The 22,888-nt window shown below is 43.6% G+C and overlaps 1 protein-coding gene across 2 annotated transcripts in view; it reads right to left on the bottom strand.

Annotated features, from left to right (window-relative positions):
- Positions 1–4,145: 4,145 nt before the first annotated feature.
- LOC149351963 (hydroxyacyl-coenzyme A dehydrogenase, mitochondrial-like) overlaps positions 4,146–22,888 on the bottom strand; it is a 31,522-nt gene continuing 12,779 nt past the window's right edge. The window contains exons 4-8 of one of the 2 annotated variants that reach the window (XR_016290669.1): positions 18,283–18,409; positions 15,167–15,256; positions 13,974–14,105; positions 8,136–8,252; positions 4,146–4,362 (exon numbers count right to left, since the gene is read on the bottom strand). Coding sequence is in view for 1 of the 2 variants with exons in the window: in XM_089581191.1 (XP_089437317.1) it covers positions 4,238–4,362; positions 8,136–8,252; positions 14,033–14,105; positions 15,167–15,256; positions 18,283–18,409 (532 nt within the window). In the remaining variant the exon portion in view is untranslated. The remainder of the gene's footprint in view (positions 4,363–8,135; positions 8,253–13,973; positions 14,106–15,166; positions 15,257–18,282; positions 18,410–22,888) is intronic. The other variant, XM_089581191.1, reaches the window with a different exon arrangement.

Below are 22,888 nucleotides of genomic sequence, written 5' to 3'. Positions count from 1 at the left end.
CAACGCTGCCGCGCTCGTTACGTCATCAGCGAAGGGCTGGTTCGCCGTGACCATGGTGTTAACACCATGGCCGTGACGCCTCTTTCTGACGTCACGCAGCTCCCATGGCCGCGGCCATGAAGGAAATGGCCGCGGCCACAAGCTGCGCCGCCTCCCCCCTCCTCCCGCGCGCGTCGGCAGCCGGCGGAGGCGCCGACATGTCAGCGTGCAAGAAGTGACGAGAGGAAAGGCGCGAAGACGCGCAAATTCAAATTTTATGCGAAGCATACTATTGGATTGGAAAACGTTTATTGTCAGCACTGAGCCCTAGTGGGCATTATACTAGGTGGCTTCGAGCCCATGGCTCTTGGCGACCTTGTGAGCCCACTCAGTGGCCCGGACTTGCGTCAACGGGTCTGAGCTGGCCAGTATAGCCTCCCACCGCTCTAGAGAAGGGACTGGTAGTAGGTACGCCGGTGGCATACTAAAATAGCCCAACCCAGCTCCTCGAGCGCGGCGGTGTCGTTACCATTGACCTTTCGTGACCTCCATGTCATACCACGTGATGCGTGACGTCACAGCAGATGAAAAACGGGGGCCCAACTCGCGCCGTCGCGCGAGGCGTCGTGACCAAGGATGACCACGTGGTGCGTGACGTCACAGCAGATGAGAAACGGGTGCCCAGCTCGCGCCGTCGCGCGAGACGTCGCGACCAAGGACGGCCACGTGATGCGTGACGTAACGACATAGGAGAAACGGGGCCCCAGCTCGCGCCGTCGCGCGAGGCGTCGCGACCAATGTGTTTCCTGCTCTTTCCTGCGCTGTAGTGAACACGTGATGCTGGAGCGGCGGTATACAAGGGGGTGCGCCTGCCTCTGCTAGGCGTACACGGGATAGAGATGCCTCCTGGAGACAGGGCTGCTCGTTGGAATGAGGAGCAAAAGTTGCGGCGTGCTACAGAGACTGATGAAGAGCGTGAAGAACGTCTAGCCAAGCGGCGTGCTCGATATGCAACTCGGCGACAATATGCTTCGCATCTGACTAGGCTTAACCTAAGCTAAGCCTCAGCCATTTTTTGACGGGAGATAACTCAGCTTCCACAAAATGCATTAAGAAAATTCTTGCTGGAGGTTATTTGTGAAGCGGCGTCCATTAACATCCTAGGCATACCAAAACTTTATTGGGAGCCCCTTCAGAGCCCCTTTATTAAAAATTTGAGTCAGAAATATGAGTTCTGTACAGATCCTTATTCTCTTGCCGTGCACTTTGCAGGGGAGCACTACCATGGTAATAAATATAACTGAATGTCTATCAAAAGCATGCACTTCACACACACAACACCTATGCTGAATAGGCTTAAGTACTTCTTACTCTATCTCTTTTGTAGCATCCATAAACATACATCCGCTGTTAAAGATAAAGAATAAAGATTCCACATGTTAAAAAACTTCTAACCTATGAGACTGCTACTGTAGGCACCTCCACATTCACCTATAAAAAAATGGCATGCCCCACCATACTTTTTGTTTTTTGTTCCCATTGAAACGCTGGTAGAGTGGCTCATGCGGGCAAAAAGTTCAAGTCCACAATCTCGTGCTTGGCTGCTGTGACCAATGCTGCTAAATGCAAAGAATTCTGTCCACATAACGTCACAAGAAGATGGGCTCATAGATTTTATACGCATAAAATAATGAAAGGTTAGATGCAGCTACAGATGGCATAGGCGTGCACAGGTCTCTCCTTAAGGGGTGCAAAAGTTCATGGTAGCACACTTTCATGTCTTCTGGGTAGCAGGGAACAGTATGGTACAAAATTTGCAGCCCCCTTTCCCATGTGTGTTAGAGGGGGAAACTGCTCCCACTGCGCACGCCTATGACAGATGGCATATGTTGAAGTTTCAGGATAGGTAGCCTGTGTTTTGAGTCTCTTATGATGGTACTCAGTCAAACCTCGTAGTAGAAAACAGGTAAAAAAGCTTGAAATAGTTCGCTGTCGCCAAAATTCACAATACAAAATTTCATGAAAAAACGCATGTAAGAGCAGTGCATTTTAGTCGGTGAAGGGGCAGCAACTCAGGCGATCCTTCCTAGATAAACAGGGAGACTTTTTCCAAAGCTTTAGTGCCATTTCGAAGGCACTTGCAGCAATTCTGAAGGCTACACAAAAACCCAAGAGCCAGTTAGGTTGGCTTCCCCAGCACAGATTCCAAGCATGCAACGGCAGTGGGCCAAGTGCCCACTATGGTGGCTTCTCCGCATTACAGCCGTGTCGCACAGAAATTGGTTCGTCAGAGTGAAAGCTATTACCGTTTTCACAATCTCCGTGACAGCCATCATGAGTGCAAGATGATTACTGCTAGGCTACAACAGTTCACTCCACTACTTTCGGTGCACCGTCGACGAATGCGAGAAGCGTGAACACATGCTAACTGCCTGGCTACCAACTCTCCATGCCCCTGTTGGCGAATGCAAGAACCACACGCAGAGGTGAGTACACATCTAGAGCGCTCGAACAGTGCTCTGTGAATGAAAAGGAAACAAAACTTCAAAGCAGGTACTGAATTTCGGAGATAACACTTGCACTGGAGCGCAGCCATATAGACAAAATGCATGTGCAGGTGCAAGCACCTTGCCCTTAGCAAAGCAGCAGTGTTAAAACTTTGCTTTACTGGGAGGGGGGTACTCCCTTTTGCACATTTCATGCAAGAGCAAGCAATCATTCTCTGGCAGCTCCACACTCACACACAATCCCAAGCCCAGCAATACGAGCTAAAATTCATGCGGAGATATACCCTGCAAGGTGCAAAAGCTGCAGAGAGATGTGAACCTCAATCACATCATCTGGGCCTGCAGCAAGAACCCCTTCGGCCAAATGACCACAGAGGAGAGCAGTTGGAGACTGCGCGACGCAGCTGAGACCTGCAGCAACAAAAGTTGCTCACAGACAGAGCTGGCCAGGCTGCTAGGATACAAGGGATCAAGGCCACCAACTAACAGTGGCCTAGCTGTGGCAGAAGGGAGCCGTCCTGTTCAAAGACTCGAATAAAATTTATACTTTTTCCCTTGCTTCATTGGCTCCACATAACATTGCTCAAGCCTTCTCGATAAGGCCCGTGTGTGCTGGGATATACATATTGCAGAGCGTAAAAAAGTTTTGGAAAGATACAGAACAGAGCTGCCAGATTTGTGTGGAGTAATTATGACGAGTCACTAGGCATAACAGAGAAAGAGTAGTGCAAAATGGTCGCTTAAGGTTTGCAGGGAAAATGGAAGAGTACAAGTTTTTTGTATTTTACAACACTGTTTTCAATACAGACTACATGCAGGTTCCCACAAAAAATTCATTTTACAGGTGACTGCTTCAGGTACACTTTTCTTTGCTCGCACGTTCTCGGATTGCAATGTTCTTTCAGCAGATGCTTCGCCGATGTTTCAAATGTCTTCTATGCAGTTTGGTTGTGTCAGAGAGATTGTTTTGAGTATTTTTGTTACTGCAATGCTATAAGGAGACATGCTGAAAAAAAAAGAGCCACCACAATACCAAGACTAAGCAAAGGAATTGGAAGACGGGAAGGCATCACAGTCCTGCTCTGTATTCTGCCTCAACACTGACACTTCATTGAGCTGTAAACCTTTCTTCACAAAAATGGTTTACACACAGTTTTGAAAATGCACTTAACACTTGTGCCACCACTCACCTTATGTGTCCTAACACACACAAACAGTTTGGCACTCGTAATGTTACAGTGAGTAACGTCAATGCTCTGAGAACTCTTTTCCGAAAAGTGTAACTTGGTTTACAAATGCCAGCAATCCTCTCGAGTGTACATTCAAATTTTCTACCTTGAGACCTCTTTTACTTCTTTCATTTTTGTTTCTCCACCTACAAAACAAGGCCATATGTACAGTCTTTGTCAAAAGTAACCAGGCTCCATGGTTTGCTTGTCATTCGTATAACAAAGCCCTCACGGCTTTCCTAAAGATCAAAAAGTTATTTGAAGGTGAGAACAGGGGTTCTTCTTACCATATAGAGATTTAGAGCTTGAGGGCTAGCATAATAGCTTTAATATACGACTGAGAAGAAAAACCTGCAGCCTGGTTACTTCTGACAAAGACTGTACATGCAGGAGACATGGCAGACCACTAACCTGATCCACAGAACATGGCTGCTTATAAAATGTATATTTATTTTTCTCTTAGCTAAAATACATGCTCATTTTTGTTTTTATTTCCTGTCTCAGCAGTATATACTTTCTGCTTTACTTCTTGCTATGTTTGTAGAAACCCTCCCCAGTCTTGACTCCAAGCTTTCCTTCTTGTACTAGCTTGTCCAGCAGTGCTGATGGCTTGAAGAGTGGGTTTTCCGGAAAGCGTTGGTGCCAACCTGGACAAAATATGAAAGCAAAGGTTTTCTCATTTATTCAAGAGAAATTATAGGTACACTGCACTAATCATGATTAAATTAATGCAACTCTGATGACCCTCTAGCCTACCATGTATTGAAATGTGCTTGCCATAGCCACCCAAGAATCCAAACATCTACAAGGGTGGCATAACATGGCCAACAAGCAGTTATGGTTGCTTGCATATCGCATTTCTTGAGGCAGAGATAGCAAATTTCTGGACCGTTTTTTGTTGGTCACAATGTGCAAGGCCTTAAGGATGACAGAAATGGAGGCAATATGCCCCAGTGTGTATTAAATAATTTACAACAGCACAGTTTTCTGCCTGCAGTTTTAGTTATGGTGTCTGCAGGCTGTGATGTAGAAAGATAGCATACAGAACACAAGCGATAAATGCTCACAGGGCAATGACACATCTACTGCTGCATTTGTTTCTGTGATTCACAGAACCGCCACGAGTCATGTGCACTTGCAGCAGATGACAGAGTAGTGACTGCATGACAGTTCAGCGAGCAGAGAGTTTAAATTTTTATGTGCTTCATTGGAAGACTGGCATCACAACAAAACACGGTAGGAGCATAAAGACGCTCTTAATTTTTAGCTAAAGGAATGGTTCATGCAGTGATATTCTCCAAATATTTTTATCAACTTTATTTTTCCTATAAACAACATCACATCCATGCTTATATAATGCCCTCATTATCGTCAGGTCAAAAGTAGTTGCAGAGTAAAAAAAAAGTTAAGTAATTTAAAAATGTAGGAACGTCACTGCATAAAGAACTTATCAAGAAATATAACAACAAACCTCATGGAAAACCATCAAGCAATAGTCGTTCTACACTTTCTGCAAGTAGAGCAGCTGGGTCAAAAAACACTTTTCAGAAAACTGGCACTGAAGTTGCCCGAACACTTGATGGCTGTTCATGACAGTGGCTCTATAGAGGCTGCCACATTTTTAATGTTCTTGCATTTATTTTTTATCGTAGACGTGTGGTTCTAACGGGAGGAGAACTTGTTGCAAGTGGCCGAGCAGAAGCGGAGGCATCTCACTCGGAAGTTGGCCATTTTTGCACTGATTTCAGCCAGTTTTTTTGCTACCCATAGTCACAAAACATTTTTTTAGGATCACCTTATGGTTGTTTCCGGTGGAAATTTTTTGGGGTGTGATTGAAAAAACCTTTTAGATTCCAAATCTGCGGTCTTCCAAAGTTTTTACGCGATTTTCATGATTTGAACAGAGCGTCCCCCCTTATAGTATTTATACTTTACAATATATTAAGGTAGAGAATATGAGGGCGACTTCATACCTGTGTAGTTCTAGGGTGCTCTTTTTAGCTTTACACACACATTTGTTTTTCGATTAGCTCTCCTCTCCAGTTCGCAGCTCTAAGCACACAGCACCACCCATGACCCTCTCCTGGGGTGGCATGTTTCATAGCAGCTTCCGCTGTGAAACGCTCCTCAGCTCTCGCCATACTCTCCCATCCCCGTTCCACGGTAACCACCTTCCGGATGGTTCCCGGACAAAACAAAATATTTCACCTGTGTACTTTTAGCTGCAGTGTATAACTAGCCTGATTCATGTTTCTGGGTAAACGGTCTGCTGAAGAGTACATCATAAACCAGACGTAAAGGAATATTTCACTCTAAAGTAGAAAAGTATGGCACATCCATGTTTGTGTTTAATTCTGGCCTGACTGTACATGGATCACACTGTAGTATGCCCCTATGACCACTAATAATTTATAATGCAATTTCTTCTCTGACACTGTTTCGGTTTCAGTTTTAACAACTGAATGATGGTTGTGACATCAAAGGTTGGTTTAGGTCACATGAGGCATGAAAAAAAAAGCAATATAATCGCTGATGCATCGTTTCAATTCACTGCAACGCTTAAGGCAGCTTGCTTCAAGAGCCACGACAACAAATGCCGTATCAGCGATTATACTCGTTTTTCTTGCCTCACGTGATCTATACCCATCTTTGACATAAAAGTCATCTGTACAATTGTTGAAATACACTGTAAGAGCATGGAAGAAGAAATTAAATTATAAATTATTTAGCCACCGTGGGAAAATACCACGTGGCAATCTGTGTATACTAATGTCTTATGCATCATTACAATGAATAAAACATGCAACCAAAATTAGGTGTCTACACTTTAACGCTTCAAAAGTATGTACCACCATTACGTGCCCAGAAGCAACCAGAGGCACAACTGACAACTGCTGCCCATTTGCATTTGTTCTACTACACACACCTACATTGCTAGGCAGCAAGACGTTTAAATGAGCATCTTCCTTTGGTTTAAATATCAGCATATAATAACACCACTATTTTTTCCACCCATGCCATATGAGCCACACTGTTTGGAAGAAACAAGTGAGGTACTGATTGAGCGAAAAAATCTGTGTCAAAAGGACACTGAATGCAAACATTAAGTCAGGCTACTCTAGTAGATTGTAATTTGAGAACTCTCCCATTATTTTTTCCACGCAAAAGATAACTTTGCAGTGGAGAGGTTCCCAGTTTTATTCCTTCATTTTGATCCCCAATGCAATGTGGAATAACTGTCACATAATGATATAAGGGCACATTAGCCTCTGCAACTCTCAAAGACTCTGGGGTGCAACAGCTAGAGGAGGACAGTCCTTAAACTGATACGACAAAGCAGTGGAAAACAAAGGCATAAAAAGCATCAGCTGCCTTGCACTTTTAGTGAAAACGTTCTTATGGCAATGGACTTCACCACTGCATTCGGAGATGAAACTCTTGCCAGGGCCACCAGATAAGACTTCAGTGATCTGGGACCAACAAAGTGCCCTACGGGCAGAATTAGTACACAGAAAGCCAGCAAGGCTTTTCATCCTCATACTTTCATGTGGCTTTCAATACACTTGCTGGCTTTAATTTAAAGCCTTCAATAATGCATGAGTCCACAAAGTCATTCTCAAAATTAAAGAAGCCATCACAATTATAAACAGCAATGAGCATTTCCTGGGGCAAAGTTCTGCTTGAGGCAACCAAACTGGCTGCCCAACTGCCTCTGCAAAGTTCAACAAGTACAAACTTTGGATGCTGGAGTCTGGCTGCTGTGTTGCGAACATGAGTGCCCACGTCAGCCCAATCTCACTGAAGCTCAGCACAGTAGATTACCAACACTGATTCTGCTAAGTAAGGAAAGCAGAACTTGCTGCACAGTTTTTGTCTTGTTGCGGAAATACAGGCTCATTATATAGAATAAAGATTATATTGACCAAACAACTCCGCAGGATGCTCAATGATGTGCCTCACAGAGTCCTGGCCAGCAGAAGCAGCATGAAGTAGAACAGCAGACTGGGCAAGCTGGTAGACTTCCATATTTACAACCAGTGCTACAAGTTACAGAGAAGAAATGATTAATGCGGCTCAGCACTGTGTTTGTCCATTTCTTCTCTGCCTGGTCTCCTGTAGCGCTGGTAGGAAATATAGAAGATGTATGCCAGTGGGCACTGGTACTGGAACTGGCAAAGGTATTGCTTCTAGTCTTTCAATTTACGCTATTTTCTTGCTTATCAAAGCTCCGGTTAAGGCAGAAGTGATATATCTGCCATCCTGCGGCACTATCCTAACAATCTGGCATGACTTAATGCTTTCTTTTAGTGTCCCTTAAAGCAGAAGAAAGAAAGAGCCACTACTTCATCACAACTCCTTGCTTCTTGCTGCTAGACAGAAATGCACTGTGCTGTAAAAGTCAAGAATGCCTCCTGCTTACCATCAATGATAAACTTGGTGACATCAAGACCAACATAGTCCCCCAATTCCAAAGGACCCATTGGGTGACCAGCACCCAACTTCATGGCAGTGTCTATATCTTGTGCACTGGCATCACCTAAAAGTCAGTAAAAAAAAAAAAAGGTTCTTCAAATGTACACAGCAAATGTAGGTTTTGAAGCAATTAAATGCAAGTAAAGGTTGTTGATTATAATGTCACCTACTAATTTCTCTACATGCAACAAAATGTCATTGATAACTATGGGCAAAATTTAGTTACAAAATTTGGCAATGTCCAACATGCCAAACAGAACCCTCATCAGTGTTTTATATACTTCTGCATTAAAAGCAATGCACCTGCCCCATACCCCACACAGAAGCACTGCTAATACACATTTCAGATGTGTCTATTCTGACAAAATTCAAGTGAAGGCAAGATTCAAGGTTTTAGGCCATCCCCCTTACAGCCAAGAGCTAGCATCTACCAATTTATACTTGTAACTTTACCCAAAGAAACATCATTTAGCAACGGCAACAAGGTGACAAAAATTGTAACATGGTTCATGCAGAAGATTTGAGACTTTTATGACAAACGCATATAAAAGCTGGTACCCTGACTTCAGAGATGCTGGGGTAATGACAGCAAAAATGCAGAAAAAAAGATGATAAATCCTGACTAGTTACGAGCTGAAGTTTGCGTGGCAAAAATTTTTTGCCAAAGCCATACTGGCCTTTATGCCTTTACTTTACAGACAAACCTCAAAATAATGATGCCCACAGCCATCATTATGTTACATTTTGCCAACTATGGTAAATCTAACTGAATTTATATTATATTGGAACAGTATCAAATAAAATAAAGGCTGCACATAAAACTTTGGTCAAATGCAACAACATTTTTGTTTCATGTCCTGAATTTTTTTTTTCCCGCACAGCAGTGAAGTCACAAAGCCATCATTGTGGAAGATTAATTTTCACTACCAAAAGTTTCTTTAATTCCTTTATTACTGAAAGTTCCGATGTACCTAGCTTCCATCATGAAGTTGTTGGTTAGAGGCCCTAAAGAAAGACAGATTGGGATATCACAATGCTTTCAGAGTCAATCGTAGTACCTACATCGAGGTTTGTAACATTTTAATTTGCTCGAAAAGCCCAGCTCCTGGCACTGGCCGCATCACCTCACAAAAGTGGTTTTCAAATAGTAACAGCTATTGCATGAGTGATGTCAGTTGGCCACACGATGGTTGGGGCAAATACTGACAGTGCATCGCAGATTTTCTAAATTATAATCAGTATGTTAAATTGTGCTAACCCTTCGCACTGTGCCAGCATACATGACCCCCTCAAAAAACCCTAAAAAGAATGACGCAATAACCACCAGTAGAGGTGCCTAAAAACCCTCTACTCAAAAGGTTAGCCATACTTATTTACACAATCCAGGACCCTGCAGAGAGCATTGGTGCCAGTGTCTAACAACTTGTTTGCAGTGCAGTGGAAGCTACGATCATGAGGCAGAGACTTTCAGACCCCTGTGGTTCCAGACACTAGTGGAAACCTTTGCCTTATGCTTGTATCTTTCATTCCACTGTTAATATATTGCTGTGATGCGATGCACTGCCAATGGTTTGCATGCTCACAGCAGCCCAAGCCACCTGTAGCAACCAGACAGTCACTGGTTTCATAGTCATCTGGATGATCAGACAACGATAAGCGTAGTCACATTCTAAACCTCAAAGTGAAATTTCAGAAAAGCCAACCCCCTTGAAGTTGAAGGAAACACCCTACTTCACACATGTGTATTCAGTTCTAAAATCCTTCCTGACTTCCTAACTCGCATTAATGAGCATGAGTGGATTCAGGAACAGGTGGCACAATATGTGCCTGCAAATTATAATTTCGCAAAGATTCCCTTAGATATGTGAAAAACTGGGCTGGCTTCTATTAAGGCGCAGATGTAAATACCTACGTTAAAAGCTTTTTCACAATATTTTCGTTGGTACAACTGGCTTGAGCAAAGAGATGTGCACAATAGATCAGTGCTATAGAGCCTCTCCCATAGATGATCCTTTAGAAGTCTGAGAACAATGGTGTTGCATCAACATACTCAAACATTCTTTTCTTCTGCAAATCTATACATGACTACCACTTATTGCCAGAAGATGTAATATAAGCACTCCCGTTTTTCCTTTTATTGTGCTCTGTCGCATTTTTCGTTTGCCTGAAGGCTGTACATGTTTTGCTTTTTTGTACTTGTCTAGGCTTCAATACCAGTGGTGTTCGTAGTTTTATTTGTACTATTTGCTTTTACTAACTTTTAAGGAGCAATCTCCTTCCTTTATCACATCATTCCACTTGATCCCCTCCCCCCTACAATAATGCCTACTTAGGGCACTTAAAGGTGCACTCAAGAGGAATCTGAACTCGTCTTTTTGCCGCGGGAACTCGATCCACACGTTCCTAGCATTCTTAGAAACTGCGACTTATTGCCCTGTGTGGTCGATTTCCCTAATTAAATCGAATTAACGCCCGGCTCCCGCCTTTTCTTTTTAATTCTCCCCCGTACGGTGGGCGGAGTCGACCAACGCAGGGAGTGCCTTTCAGCCAGCTCCGTGGAGGCTTTGCTTTCGCTTCATTTTGTTTTTTAGGTTTCCGCGAATAAATAGTTTCATTTGCAGATAATATAACTGCAAAATAAGCCCGTAGAAATAAAAATATGCGTGGACTATTTGCTTCTACGGACTACTACGTATTACTCCGCCGATGGCAGAGCGGCAAGCCGCCACGGGACTGGGTGAAAGGCACTCCCCGCGTTGGTCGACTCCGCCCACCGTACGAGGGAGAATTAAAAAAAAAAAAAGGCGGGAGCCGGGCGTTAATTCGATTTAATTAGGGAAATCGGCCACACAGGGCAATAAATCGAAGTTTCTAAGAATGCTCGGAACGTGCAGATTGAGTTCCCGTGGCAAAAAGCCGAGTTCAGATTCCTCTTCAGTGCACCTTTAAGTACCCAAACAAAGAACCCCACCCCCCCCCTCCCCAACCACAACAACAAATCACAAGCAGGGCATATAGTGCTCCTCCACAGAACTTTGTAATCCATGCTGAAAAAATCAAGCACCATAAACATCCAGGACAGCAGCTTGGGCATGTTGGTTATTCTTCTAGGGTGAAGAAGGTAGGGTGTTATTCTAGGGTGAAGAAGGTATAAGAAGCAATGTTTCTTCGAAATAAAAACCAGTTGTAAGTCAGCGCTTGTCTCTTGTCCTGATGTTTTGCGCTGTTCCATCAAGAAGGACCATAAACATGACAGAAAGGAGTCACTAGGTTGCCCCATAGAGTTGACGTCAACACAGAAGCAACGCTGTCAGCTCGCATGAAATTGACTCATGCAGAGCGAACGGGCAACCATGAAGTGCATACTTCTGTTATGTGTACAGATAGGCTGCTTTGAATGGCCCTACCAAACCACGTCACTGGGAGAGTGAAATGCAGAATCAAAAAAAAAAAAAAAAGGAGGTGAGAAAAATTTGTCAGCTTGCATTTCAAATGTTTTTTATTGAATTATTCATTTGTGTGTATCAATTTACAAAGTTCTTTTCATATCAGTATCCGTGCAACATCACGATGACCTTAGTTGCATATGTGTCATAAAACCCAACTCAACACGATCACCTGAGGCAAAACTTCCAATGTGATGCCTGTTTTGCCTCGGGTGTTGCAGGGCCCCGCAGCATTCCAATGCTACAGACCAAAATTTGCTAGTCTCATGCCCAGGTTTGAACGTCTCTACCCCAGAATATGACAAGTGATGTTTTTGGCAGCTAAAAGGCATCTGTGGCTGAACCTATAGATCCAGACAAGTTTGGCCATGTTCATACAGGGTATATGCAGGCAGCAGCACTGTCTGATCATTATAGTGGCGGCCTTTATCATACTCAACAAGATGCAGGATGCACCAGAGATGCCAAACAAACATAATTAAAACACAAAACTGCAAAAAAGTGGTGATGAGAGTGTGACGGATGGAAGGAATGAATGCCACGAAAGGGAAGGCTTTGAATGAAGAAAAGTACAGAGACTGCAAAGGGCATGCAGCTTTAAAAGGGAGGTTACAAAAGAAGCAAGAATGCCACAAAAACTGGTAACAATGCAAGGCAGACGTATAAAAAAAAAACGGCCAGTACCAAAAAGTTAATGAAAGCAAGAGTTGTATGCACAGCACCAAGAACAGCAGCACAAACAATAACAATGAATTCCAAAGATGGCTGCCGGGCATGTCCAGATCAACTTTTTTTCACTTGTTTCAAGCAAACGCCATTTTACTGGCAGATCAGGAGCAAGGACTGTGCTCCCATGGCAGATTTGGAGTGACTGCTAAGCTTTGACTGTAGAACAGTCAAAATTGCTCCACCAAAATTGGCACATTCAACCAGAAATCTGTAGCATGCTTTGCTTAGCAGCACTCTGCTTCCCTCTCACCCTGGACATCTTCAATACGTAGCAGATAGGTTTATGGTTCATGAGGTTTTAATGCCCCAAAGTGACTCAGGCTATGAGTGATGGTGCAGTGGAGGGCTCTGGATAATTTCGACCAGCTGGGGTTCTTGAACATGCACTGACATCGTACAGTATACACGGGCCTCTAGCATTTCGCCTCCATCAAAATGTGACCGCCACAGTTGGGATTGAACCCGCGCCTTTTGAGACAGCAGCCGAGCACCGTAACTACTGAGCCACCACGGTGGCATACGTAGCAGATAAAAAAATAATACTACACAGCAGATAAAGAAGCAAACAAAAACTAAAGATTGCCTCATCAGGAAACACAAACTGCCCTCAACACAGCCATGAAAAGAGCTCCATGTCTACAGCGTGCACTGAAAAGTTGAGCTTAGCAACCGGTACGGAAATATGCGAAAGTTCAGCCCTTTGTTAATTGTTTTCATTCATCCAGAAAAGAAACCCAAAGCAGATAGCTCCACTGAGACGCACATGCAGCCATGCAGAAGTGTCGTGGGAAACACCCTGTGCAGCTACCCTGGCTTGCTCCAGCCCGAGCATAAGTAATTCCAAATGCTGATTTGAGGAGAAAGTTCTCGCGTCAGATTCACGCACCCTGTCATGGAGTGGGCAGACTGCTCTGGATCTGCCATTGGAATTCCTATAACAGGACTACTACCAGGAACCTATTGCATAAATGCCCTTTTGATGGTATCTACTGGGTCTTTTCTTTCGCTGTGCATCCACAACATTTCTCCCGATGGGTTTGCTCATTGCATGGTACATTCACTCTGCCTGGTTTAATTTTTGCGAGTGTTCAGGGGTGATCAGTAGACAATACATTGTAACTACATGGATGATCAACATTCCGAACACCCTGACAGTCCTCTACTTGGTAATAAGACTTTCTCAGCTGTGTATGTCTTAAGTCAAAAAGATGGTTTAGTTTGGTTTATAGGGTTTAACGTCCTTAACGTCCCAAAGCGACTAAGGCTATGAGAGACGCCGTAGTGGAGGGCTCCGGAAATTTCGACCACCTGCGGTTCTTTAATGCGCACTGACATCGCACAGTACACGCGTGTCTCTAGAATTTCTCCTCCAAAGAAATTCAGCCGCCGCGGCCGGGATCGAACCCGCGTCTTTCGGGCCAGCAGCCGAGCACCATAGCCACTGGGCCACCGCGGCGGCTTTAAGTCAAAAAGACTTTTTTTTTTTTTAACCATTTAAAACAGCATGCTTAACAAAGAACTGCCTCGTACCAAAACAGACAATGCAAACTGCAACTAACGCTTGAGAGATGTACACAAAGTGCAGCTCTAAGTCACTACATATTTCTTACCTCGAAGGAGAGTGAGTGTGCGAGAGAAAGAAAGGTGTTAGAATTTTTCTTGTGCGTACCTCGCTCCAGCATCCGTACTGCCTCTAGCATAGTTGGAACCAGGAGCCTGTTTACAATAAATCCTGGCGTATCCTGTAAAATACGCAACAGATAAAATGTGCATACAGTGCTAGAAAATATTAAGTACATATTTTCACACTCAAAGCTGGTGCACAAGGTCTCCAGAGAGCTTGGTTTGACAGAGAGCTTGACATTATCACCACTTTAGCAATAAAGAACAGGCCATCCATTGACTTGTTGCTTGTGCTGATGTTATCTTTTGCACTTTTTTATAACTGTTCACTATGTGGCCCTCCTGCCAGGGCTCTTTACTGAGCCTGCAGTATGGTGAAGCAAACGAACAGACAAACAAGCAAGCTAAAAAAAAATTGGAAGGGTCATTTAAGCTCCGCCTTAAGGGTATGACATGATAGCATAAAGGGTTAATTGACCTAATTCCCATATATGCAGAAGGTCATTCTCTACTTTACATTCATAGATTCCTGGGAGTCCTCATACCCCTCCTGGCATAGTGGCACAGCGGTTACGCGATGCGCCACTGCCACGAAATGGCACGTGCTCCCAGCAGTGGGCCTTGCGAGGCCCAGGTTTCTCTTCCCAGGCGACCAATCATTAATTTAGCTGCACCCACGGTGGGCAGGTTGTGATGATGCCGCAAGGTCACACGACCTAGGTGGCCCACCTGCCTCCCAGGCTGCTCTCTAGGGATCACCTGCTAGAGCCACGCTTGGGATTTTTCACTCACAATGCCGACACCAGATTTTCAGGTGAACGGGGCCTTAAGTCCTGTCACGTTAAAATATATCTCAGCACCCTTGCTGCAGCTCATCACAAGTTTTTGAAGTTATTGCATTAATATAAGACTCCAAACAGCTTTTCCCTGTAAACAAATAGCCTCCTTGTGAAGCTGGCCCATGCAAGCTGCACTGTTAACCAGCCATCAATCTCACAACCATTAAATATTGCCACAGAGGTTTAAAAACAGGCCTGTATTATGCTCCAACCTCTTTGGTTAGCACGCTGCAGCATCTTTCTCTTTCCTTTGATGTTTTTGTGTTCCGTGGTGCAATGCCAAGCTCCACAAACAAACCACCTTTTAAATAAACCATGCCTCCAATATCAAAACTTCTCACCTTGCATATAACAGTTGTCTTGCCAAGTGCCTTGCCCCAGGCCTGCATTTTCTGGAATGTGTCTTCACTTGTCTCAGGAATTCTCACAACCTGTATATTTACAGCCACAGACAGACAAGCAACCCTTATACATTTGTCCAAAAACAAATCTAACTGGAGTAGCTGGCACTTTTAAGAGCTCGAAGATCTTTTATAACTGATTTGCCACACCTTCCTATTGAATATGTCATTTTGGTGCTTTGCAATCCGTTTCACTAGAGGAACTTGTTTCAGAAGCAGCCGCTTCCCAACTCGAGACGTGTGAATATGACCGTGCCACAATCAAGCAGGCCTGGAGCTCTCGTCTTTTAGGTTATAAAGGTGTATACATGGCTGTTGCACTGTCAGGCGCCTACTCATCAGTCTCAAACAGGTTACAGGAAATAACTATTACAATTACAATTCTCCATCTGAAATGCATCTGAAATGTAACTGATTACAGAGGTCAATCACAGCCCCAGAGAAGTAAATGAACGAGTACAGAAAAGTAATGACTACTATTTCATTATTTTCCTTCCAACTTTTATTGCCATAACAAAAATTTACTCAGACTACAATGACCTGCTGCTTCTTGCTTGATATCTTGTCACATGTTAATGTTCAAGACGAGCCGGTTTTATAAGCTGTCATCGCTAATTTTCCCACATTTCCTCATGAAGAGATAAGCAGCTACACTGAACACTCTCTCAACATACGCCCACCTTGCGCACTAGCTCACAGTAGCACAGTGCTTTGATGCTAGCGTCCAAGTCCTCTATGAAGCACCCACTTCGCTGTTGCTCCATGCTTTGTGTGGAAGTCTCAAAGTAGGGTTTAGTGGAAGGTAAGTTGTGGCGAGAAAGCATTTGACTCAGTGGAAACCTCAGCAGTCATGCAGGCATTGTGGAATCAGGGTGCAGAAGAGTCTTATGTAAAAATACTGGAAGATACCTATAATGACTGCACAGCTACCATAATCCTTCATAAAGTCAGCAATAAAATCCCAATAAGGAAGGGTGGCAGGTAGGGAGACACGATCTCACCAATGCTATTCATCGCCTGTTTACAAGAGGTGTTCTGAGGCCTGGATTGGGAACAGTTGTGGGTAAGAGTTAATGGAGAATACCTAAGTAAACTACGATTCGCTGATGACATTACCTTGCTAAGTCACTCAGGAGATGAGCTGCAAAACATGATCAATGAGTTAGACAGGCAGAGCAGAACGATGGGTCCTAGAATTAAGGCGCAGAAAACCAAAGTAATGTTCAACAGTCTCGCATGGGAACAGCAGTTTACAATTGGTAGCTAGGTGCTGGAAGTGGTAGGGAATATATCTACTTTTGACAGGTAGTGGCCGCTGATCCAGATCGTGAGAGGGAAATAACTAGAATAATAAGAATGGGGTGGAGCGCATATGGCAGGTTCTCTCAGATCATGAATCCCTCAAGAGAAAAGAGTATACAACAGCTGTATGATACCCACCTACGAGGCAGAAAAGTGGAGACTAACGAAAAGGGTTCAGCTTAAGTTAAGGACAATGCCACGAGCTATGGAAAGAAAAATGATAGGTCTAACGTTAAGAGACCGGAAACGGGCGAAGTGGATAAGGGAGCAAATGCGGGCTAATGACATCCTAGCCGAAATCAAGAGGAAGAAATGGGCTTGGGCAGGGCATGTAATGCGAAGGCAAGATAACCGCTGGTCTTTAAGTGTAATGGAGTGGATTCTAAGAGCAGGCAAGCATGGCTGGGGTGGCAGAAAGTTAGGTGGCCGGATGAGATTAAAAAGTTCGCGGGGATAGGGCGGCTGCAGCTGGCAAAGGAGAGGGTTAATTCGAGAGACATGAGAATGGCCTTTGCCCTGGAGTGGATGTAGTCAGTTTGATGATGATGATGATGAAGCCGCGGCGCCGTCGGACAGGACGAGCCGGGGGGGGGGTCCATAAAGAGCAGTCACGTGATATTTCTCGGTACAAGAACTGCCGCAGCAACTGCAGTGACCCAGTTGTGTTCTGGACATGGTCGCACACGATGCTTCTCTGCAGCCGATCTGTTGTCGCTCCCATTTCTCCCACTTTCTGAGACCATTTCTCAGACTCAAGCTGTTTATTGCATATTGTTCTCTATCCATTGCGGAACAACTGGACAAAATATGAGCTTATTTGGTGCAGCAATTGGAGCAGTTGGAGGGGGACACAGGCAACAAAGGCCTGTGTCCTTCCCTTTTCTGTCTAGCTTCAGCTCGGTCTTGGTAACTTCACCACAATGTGCCACGGCCGGACTTGAGTAGGCGCATGCTCTGCTCTACGCCGGCTGTGTGCGCGCACTCAGTTTTGTAGCAGACAACGCTGCAAGTCTATGACGTCACTCAGGCTGCTTCAAAATGGCCACCGCTGCCAGGGGGAGGGGCTTAGAGATGATAACTTCAAATTACAATTCCTAACTCAAATGCGCGCGTAGAGCCCTACGTCATTTTTAAGTATGCATATCGTCGTGGCATGTAGCTTCAACATAAAAGCATGATTTGTAGTTAAAATGTTTCGTTTACTGCAGTGATTGGTTAGCAAAGTAATATAACACACTGGGGGCCATGGCTGTTGTTGCCAACTGGTATATTTTGAAGTTGCTTTATACTACAGTGGATCAGTTTGAGCTTGTGTAATGTTTTATAAAATAAAACCCTGCTACCCTTAACTCTTTCGTTACCACGGGAAAGATGGCTGCTTCTGATAGGTCTGAGGCAATTTTTTCATGCAAAATATGCGAGGTGTAAGAAAGTAAAATTTACATGAAAATGATGGTTTGGTTTGGTTTATGGGGTTTAACACGTTCACAGCGTCATGGGTCACCGGTGCGTCACTTCATTTATTTTTCCATTTTGGCAACGAATACTGTGTACGAATACGAATACCAAACAGAGGGCGTCATCCTGCAGACATACTGTACAATATGTACTTACTGCCATGGTTACTTTGCTGCATGCATATTAACGAAAACATGACAGCGAGCTGCTGCTTTTCACACTGACAGGACATGCAAAAATAAATGTAAATAAGCAGGGATATCCCAACACATTGCACTGAGCTGAGAGTAACCAACCTCTAGAAGCTTCATCACTGGCACAGGATTGAAGAAATGAAGTCCACCAAAACGATCCTTCCTTGATGTGCTGCTAGCAATGTCTGCAATGGGCAGAGAGGAGGTGTTGCTTGCAAATATGGTGGACCTTAAAAAGGAACAAAAATAAAAAAAGAGCAATTTGTTATACATACTCCTTAGTTCTATAACCCAATGGCCGCAAAGCTTTGAAAACAATGATAACATTCTGTAACATGTGAAATAGCTCAGCTAAGCAGCCTTTATGTGCAAAGGTAAAAGGTGTTCATGGATAATGAGCATGAGAATGGCACTTTTATTTGTAGAGCATGAGCAAAAATTCTACCAGCACTAGTTATTTTATTAAAAGTACAGGGGTGAGTTTAGAGTCTTCTCAGTAAGGGTATGGCTAGACCTATATGTCCAAGAGCCTCGTCAAGCCCATTTGCAAGTAACAAGGCCTAGCTTGTTAGCAAGGTCCTTGGAGGTTGCCTTCTTGGGTGGTTACATCCCTTGTCACACTCCGTTCCTCTGCATGATCGACCTTCTCCCATTTTCTGCATACGAGCAAATGGTGTTGGAAGGTTTTGCCCTGTGGCCCTTGTATAGCATTCCTCCACCCGACAGAGTAAGCTCCTTCCTCAGCCACAAAGAGGCATGATGTGCACATCTGCCTTTGGCATCTGACATTCCAACCATTGCATCGCTGTAGCTGTAACACATTATATTGCCTGTCATATTATTTTAGGATAAATTCTTATCAGGCACCCAGAGCAGCAAATGGCAGATGGTCACTCACTATACCCACAACCAGAATGCTGCATCCTGCATCAGGGATGCACACTACTAGAGTGCATGCACGTGTTTCAGCGACCTACTGAGGAACAGAGTGATGAATGTGTTGGTACAGATTCACCTGCTCACTGAACTACCAGACTGTGCACACACAATGGTACATTTCCCCGCGTGCTTGCATGACATGTTCGAATGCGTGTGCACGTGTTTACAGGACTGCATTTACCTTGGGCTCCTATCATTTTTATTAAAAGGCCTTGACGCGTAATCTGAGTTTACGTCATTTTCGAAACCATCATTTTCAGCCACACTTGGCTAGTCGAAATGTCGGAAGTGGATGTCAGTTAGTTAGTTAGTTAGTTATATGGGGTTTTATGGCGCATAAGCAACTATGGCTATCATGCGCCAAACACAAGGTTAGATGATGTTATGTTAAGTGTATAGAAGTTACATTATATTAAATTTAAAACATTGGCTTTCTTTAGAAACTTGCAAACAAGTGAAAACTCGACGAGTGTTTGCTCGCCTAAAAGTAATGCGGGATGAAATGGAATGTGTTCATTGTAAAATACCGTAAAAATTTTCTTTCGAAGTTCTTCGAGATGCGAACAAGAGATTAAAATGTGATTCACTGTGAGCTCCTCACCACACATTTCCCACACAGGTTTGTCTTTTTTTGTTAATAAGAAGTTATGGGTGATGTGTGTGTGGCCTATGCGTAAACGACATAAAATTACTTCGATAAAACGTTCTTTATGACGGCATGATTTCCATTCTTTCAAAATAGGCTTTACAGTATGCAGCTTGTTGTTTCTTTCATTTTCCCAAGAAGCTTGCCATTTGGCTCTTAGTTTGCTATGCACTAACTTCATGTAATCCCTCGGAGGCAAACCCACATGTTTCACCTCCATGGCTCTGGCTTGTGCAGCACACGTGTAAGCTCTCTCATTATCCCTAATGCCAACGTGACTGGGAACCCAGCAGAATTTTATAACATGTTTTCGTGTTGTGACCTTTACTATATTGTGTATGATGCTTCCAATCAGTGGCTCTGTGGCATTTTTGGAGTTTAATGCTGTAAGGACGCTCAGTGAATCTGTATAAATGATGCTATTTTTGATGTTTTCATTTGTTATTTTCTGTACCGCAACACTAATAGCATAACACTCCGCGGTGAAAACTGTAGCACATGAGGGCAGTCGTACTGCATTTTCATTTTTTCCTTGTATTACTGCGCTTCCTACATGAGCATGAGTTTTTGACCCGTCAGTATAAAATGCAGTGTAATTTCTGTATTTTTCTTGTAGTGCCAGATATTCTTGTATTATGTGGTCGTGTGGCGTACAGGTTTTACTGAAGCGTGTTAGTGTGACGTCACACACTGTGGGGAGAGTGTACCACGGTGGTAGCGCTTCGTGTCTTGGGGCAATATTTTTGATTTCATTTAGTATGTTCAGAGTTTGACATTTTTCTTCGAAGCGCAAGAGCAACGGCTTAATTGCATGGGGCTTGTTGTTGAAGAGCATTCGGGATGGGCATTTCGTGACAATTGGGTAACAGAGATGTTTGGGCTGTGAAAGGATTTTGAGGATGTATGTACAAGTTAGTGCAGTTCTTCGATCTTCTAAGGAAGGTTCATTCGTTTCCACATACAGACTTGCTATTGGTGAAGTTCTGTAAGCACCTGAAGACAACCTTAAACCAAGATTGTGGATAGGATCCAGTCGTTTTATGTAGGATGGTCTTGCTGAGCCATATACGATGGACCCATAGTCTAACTTAGAGCGAACCAGAGAACGGTATATGTGTAACAGGCATGCCCTATCAGACCCCCAGCGTTTTCTTGACAGTAGTTTCAGTACATTGAGGGCCTGGGAAGCTTTTTTCTTTAGGCTGTTTATATGTGGCAAGAAACTGAGCTTTTTATCAAAAGTTACCCCTAGAAATTTATGCTCTTGTTTGACAGGTAATGGGGTCTGGTTTAGATATAGTGTGGGGTCGGCCTGTAGGCCTCGTCTCAAAGAGAATAGAACCGCTACTGTTTTCTGAGGAGAAAATCTAAATCCGTTTCTATCTGCCCAGGTGGCCAGTTTATTTATTGTTATTTGTATCTGTCGCTCACAGGTAGGTATGCTGGAAGACGTGCATGCTATTTGGAGGTCATCTACGTAAACTGAGTACATTATGGATTTTGGGATTACTTTGCCTATTGAGTTCATTTTGATTATGAATAAGGTCGTGCTGAGGATGCACCCCTGGGGTACGCCAGTTTCTTGAATAAAAGTGTTGGAGAAGGTTGCGCCTAGGCGGACTCGGAACGTGCGGTTGGTTAGGAAGTCGTTCAAACAGCTCAGCATCCTGCCGCGGATACCTAGGTCCGCTAGGTCACGGAGGATACCGAACCTCCACGTGGTATCGTAAGCCTTCTCCAGGTCGAAGAAAACCCCGATACAGTGTTGCTTGTGGATGAACGCTTCCCGGACTGTGTTCTCAAAGCGAACAAGGTGATCAGTTGTGGAACATGTCTTTTTAAACCCGCATTGGTGTATATCTAAAAGTTGCCGGGACTGAAGTATGAAGGTTAGTCTGATGTTTAGAATGCTTTCGAATGATTTTGCTATACAGCTAGTGAGTGCTATTGGCCTGTAACTAGTGGGACTAGTTGGTGGTTTGCCAGGTTTTAGAAAGGGTACAATGATTGCTTCTCTCCATGCTTGGGGGATTTCTCCACTCATCCATATTTTATTGAAAAATTTTAGGAGAGCTTCTATGGTAGTCTCAGAGAGGTGAGCAAGCATGGCATAATGTATATTGTCTGGGCCTGGTGCTGTCTTTTTACCGGATGTTAGTACTGCGTTTAGTTCCTGCATTGTAATTAGCTGATTGTAGTCTTCATGTATGCATGTTCTGAAGGGAAGTTTTTGTTTTTCTACTATTGTTTTGTGCTTTTGAAAAGAGTGTGTGTAGTTGGTTGAGCTTGATACTGTAGCAAAATGCTCACCCAATATGTTGGCCTGCTCTTCTAATGTTGTTTGAGTACCGGGTGTTGTTAGCATTGGAAATGTGAAAGGAGTAAAATTTCCAGTGAATTTCCGCACCTGCTCCCACATTTTTTTGGATGTTATTGAGCTGTTTATCGAGGATATGTACTGTTGCCATGATGCCCTTTCTGCGTTGCGTCTGATGTATCGTGCTTTTGCTCTTGCTTTTTTAAAGTTTATGAGATTCTCATGTGTTGGATATCTCCGAAAAATGCCCCAGGCTTTGTTTTGTTTCTTTTTTGCATCTTTACATTGTTTTGTGTACCAGTATTTGTGATTTTGTTTTACTATTCCAGAGGATTGAGGAATAGCTAAATGTGCGGCAGCTAAGATACAATTCGTGAATTTTTCATTTATCTCATTGATGGCAACATTTTCTAAAACTATTTTCTCTAATGTAGCTTGTGCTGTAAAAAGTTGCCAGTCAGCTAAATGTAGCTTCCAACACCGTGGTTTTGTGGGAATAACTGTTAGCGAGGATGAAAGACTTATTATGACAGGGAGATGATCACTTCCATATGGATTGTCTAAAACACTCCAGTTAAAATCGTTAAAAACAGACGGTGAACTAAAAGACAAATCTAAAACACTCATTTTCCCCGAGGTTGGGGAGCAGTATGTAGGTTTATTAGAGTTGAGTAAACAGACGTCATTGCATAAAATAAAATCCTCTACGAGATGGCCTCTGGCGTCAGTTTTCTCACTTCCCCAAAAATATGAATGTGCATTAAAATCTCCAACTACCAGGTATGGCTCTGGTAGCTGCTCTAAAA

The sequence above is a fragment of the Amblyomma mixtum genome, chromosome 3 (assembly GCF_055824585.1).
Source record: "Amblyomma mixtum isolate Tamu chromosome 3, ASM5582458v1, whole genome shotgun sequence".
Lineage (NCBI taxonomy): Eukaryota > Metazoa > Arthropoda > Arachnida > Ixodida > Ixodidae > Amblyomma > Amblyomma mixtum.
The sequence above is the reverse complement of the archived record's forward strand: the minus strand, read 5'-3'. Positions and strand labels throughout refer to the sequence as shown.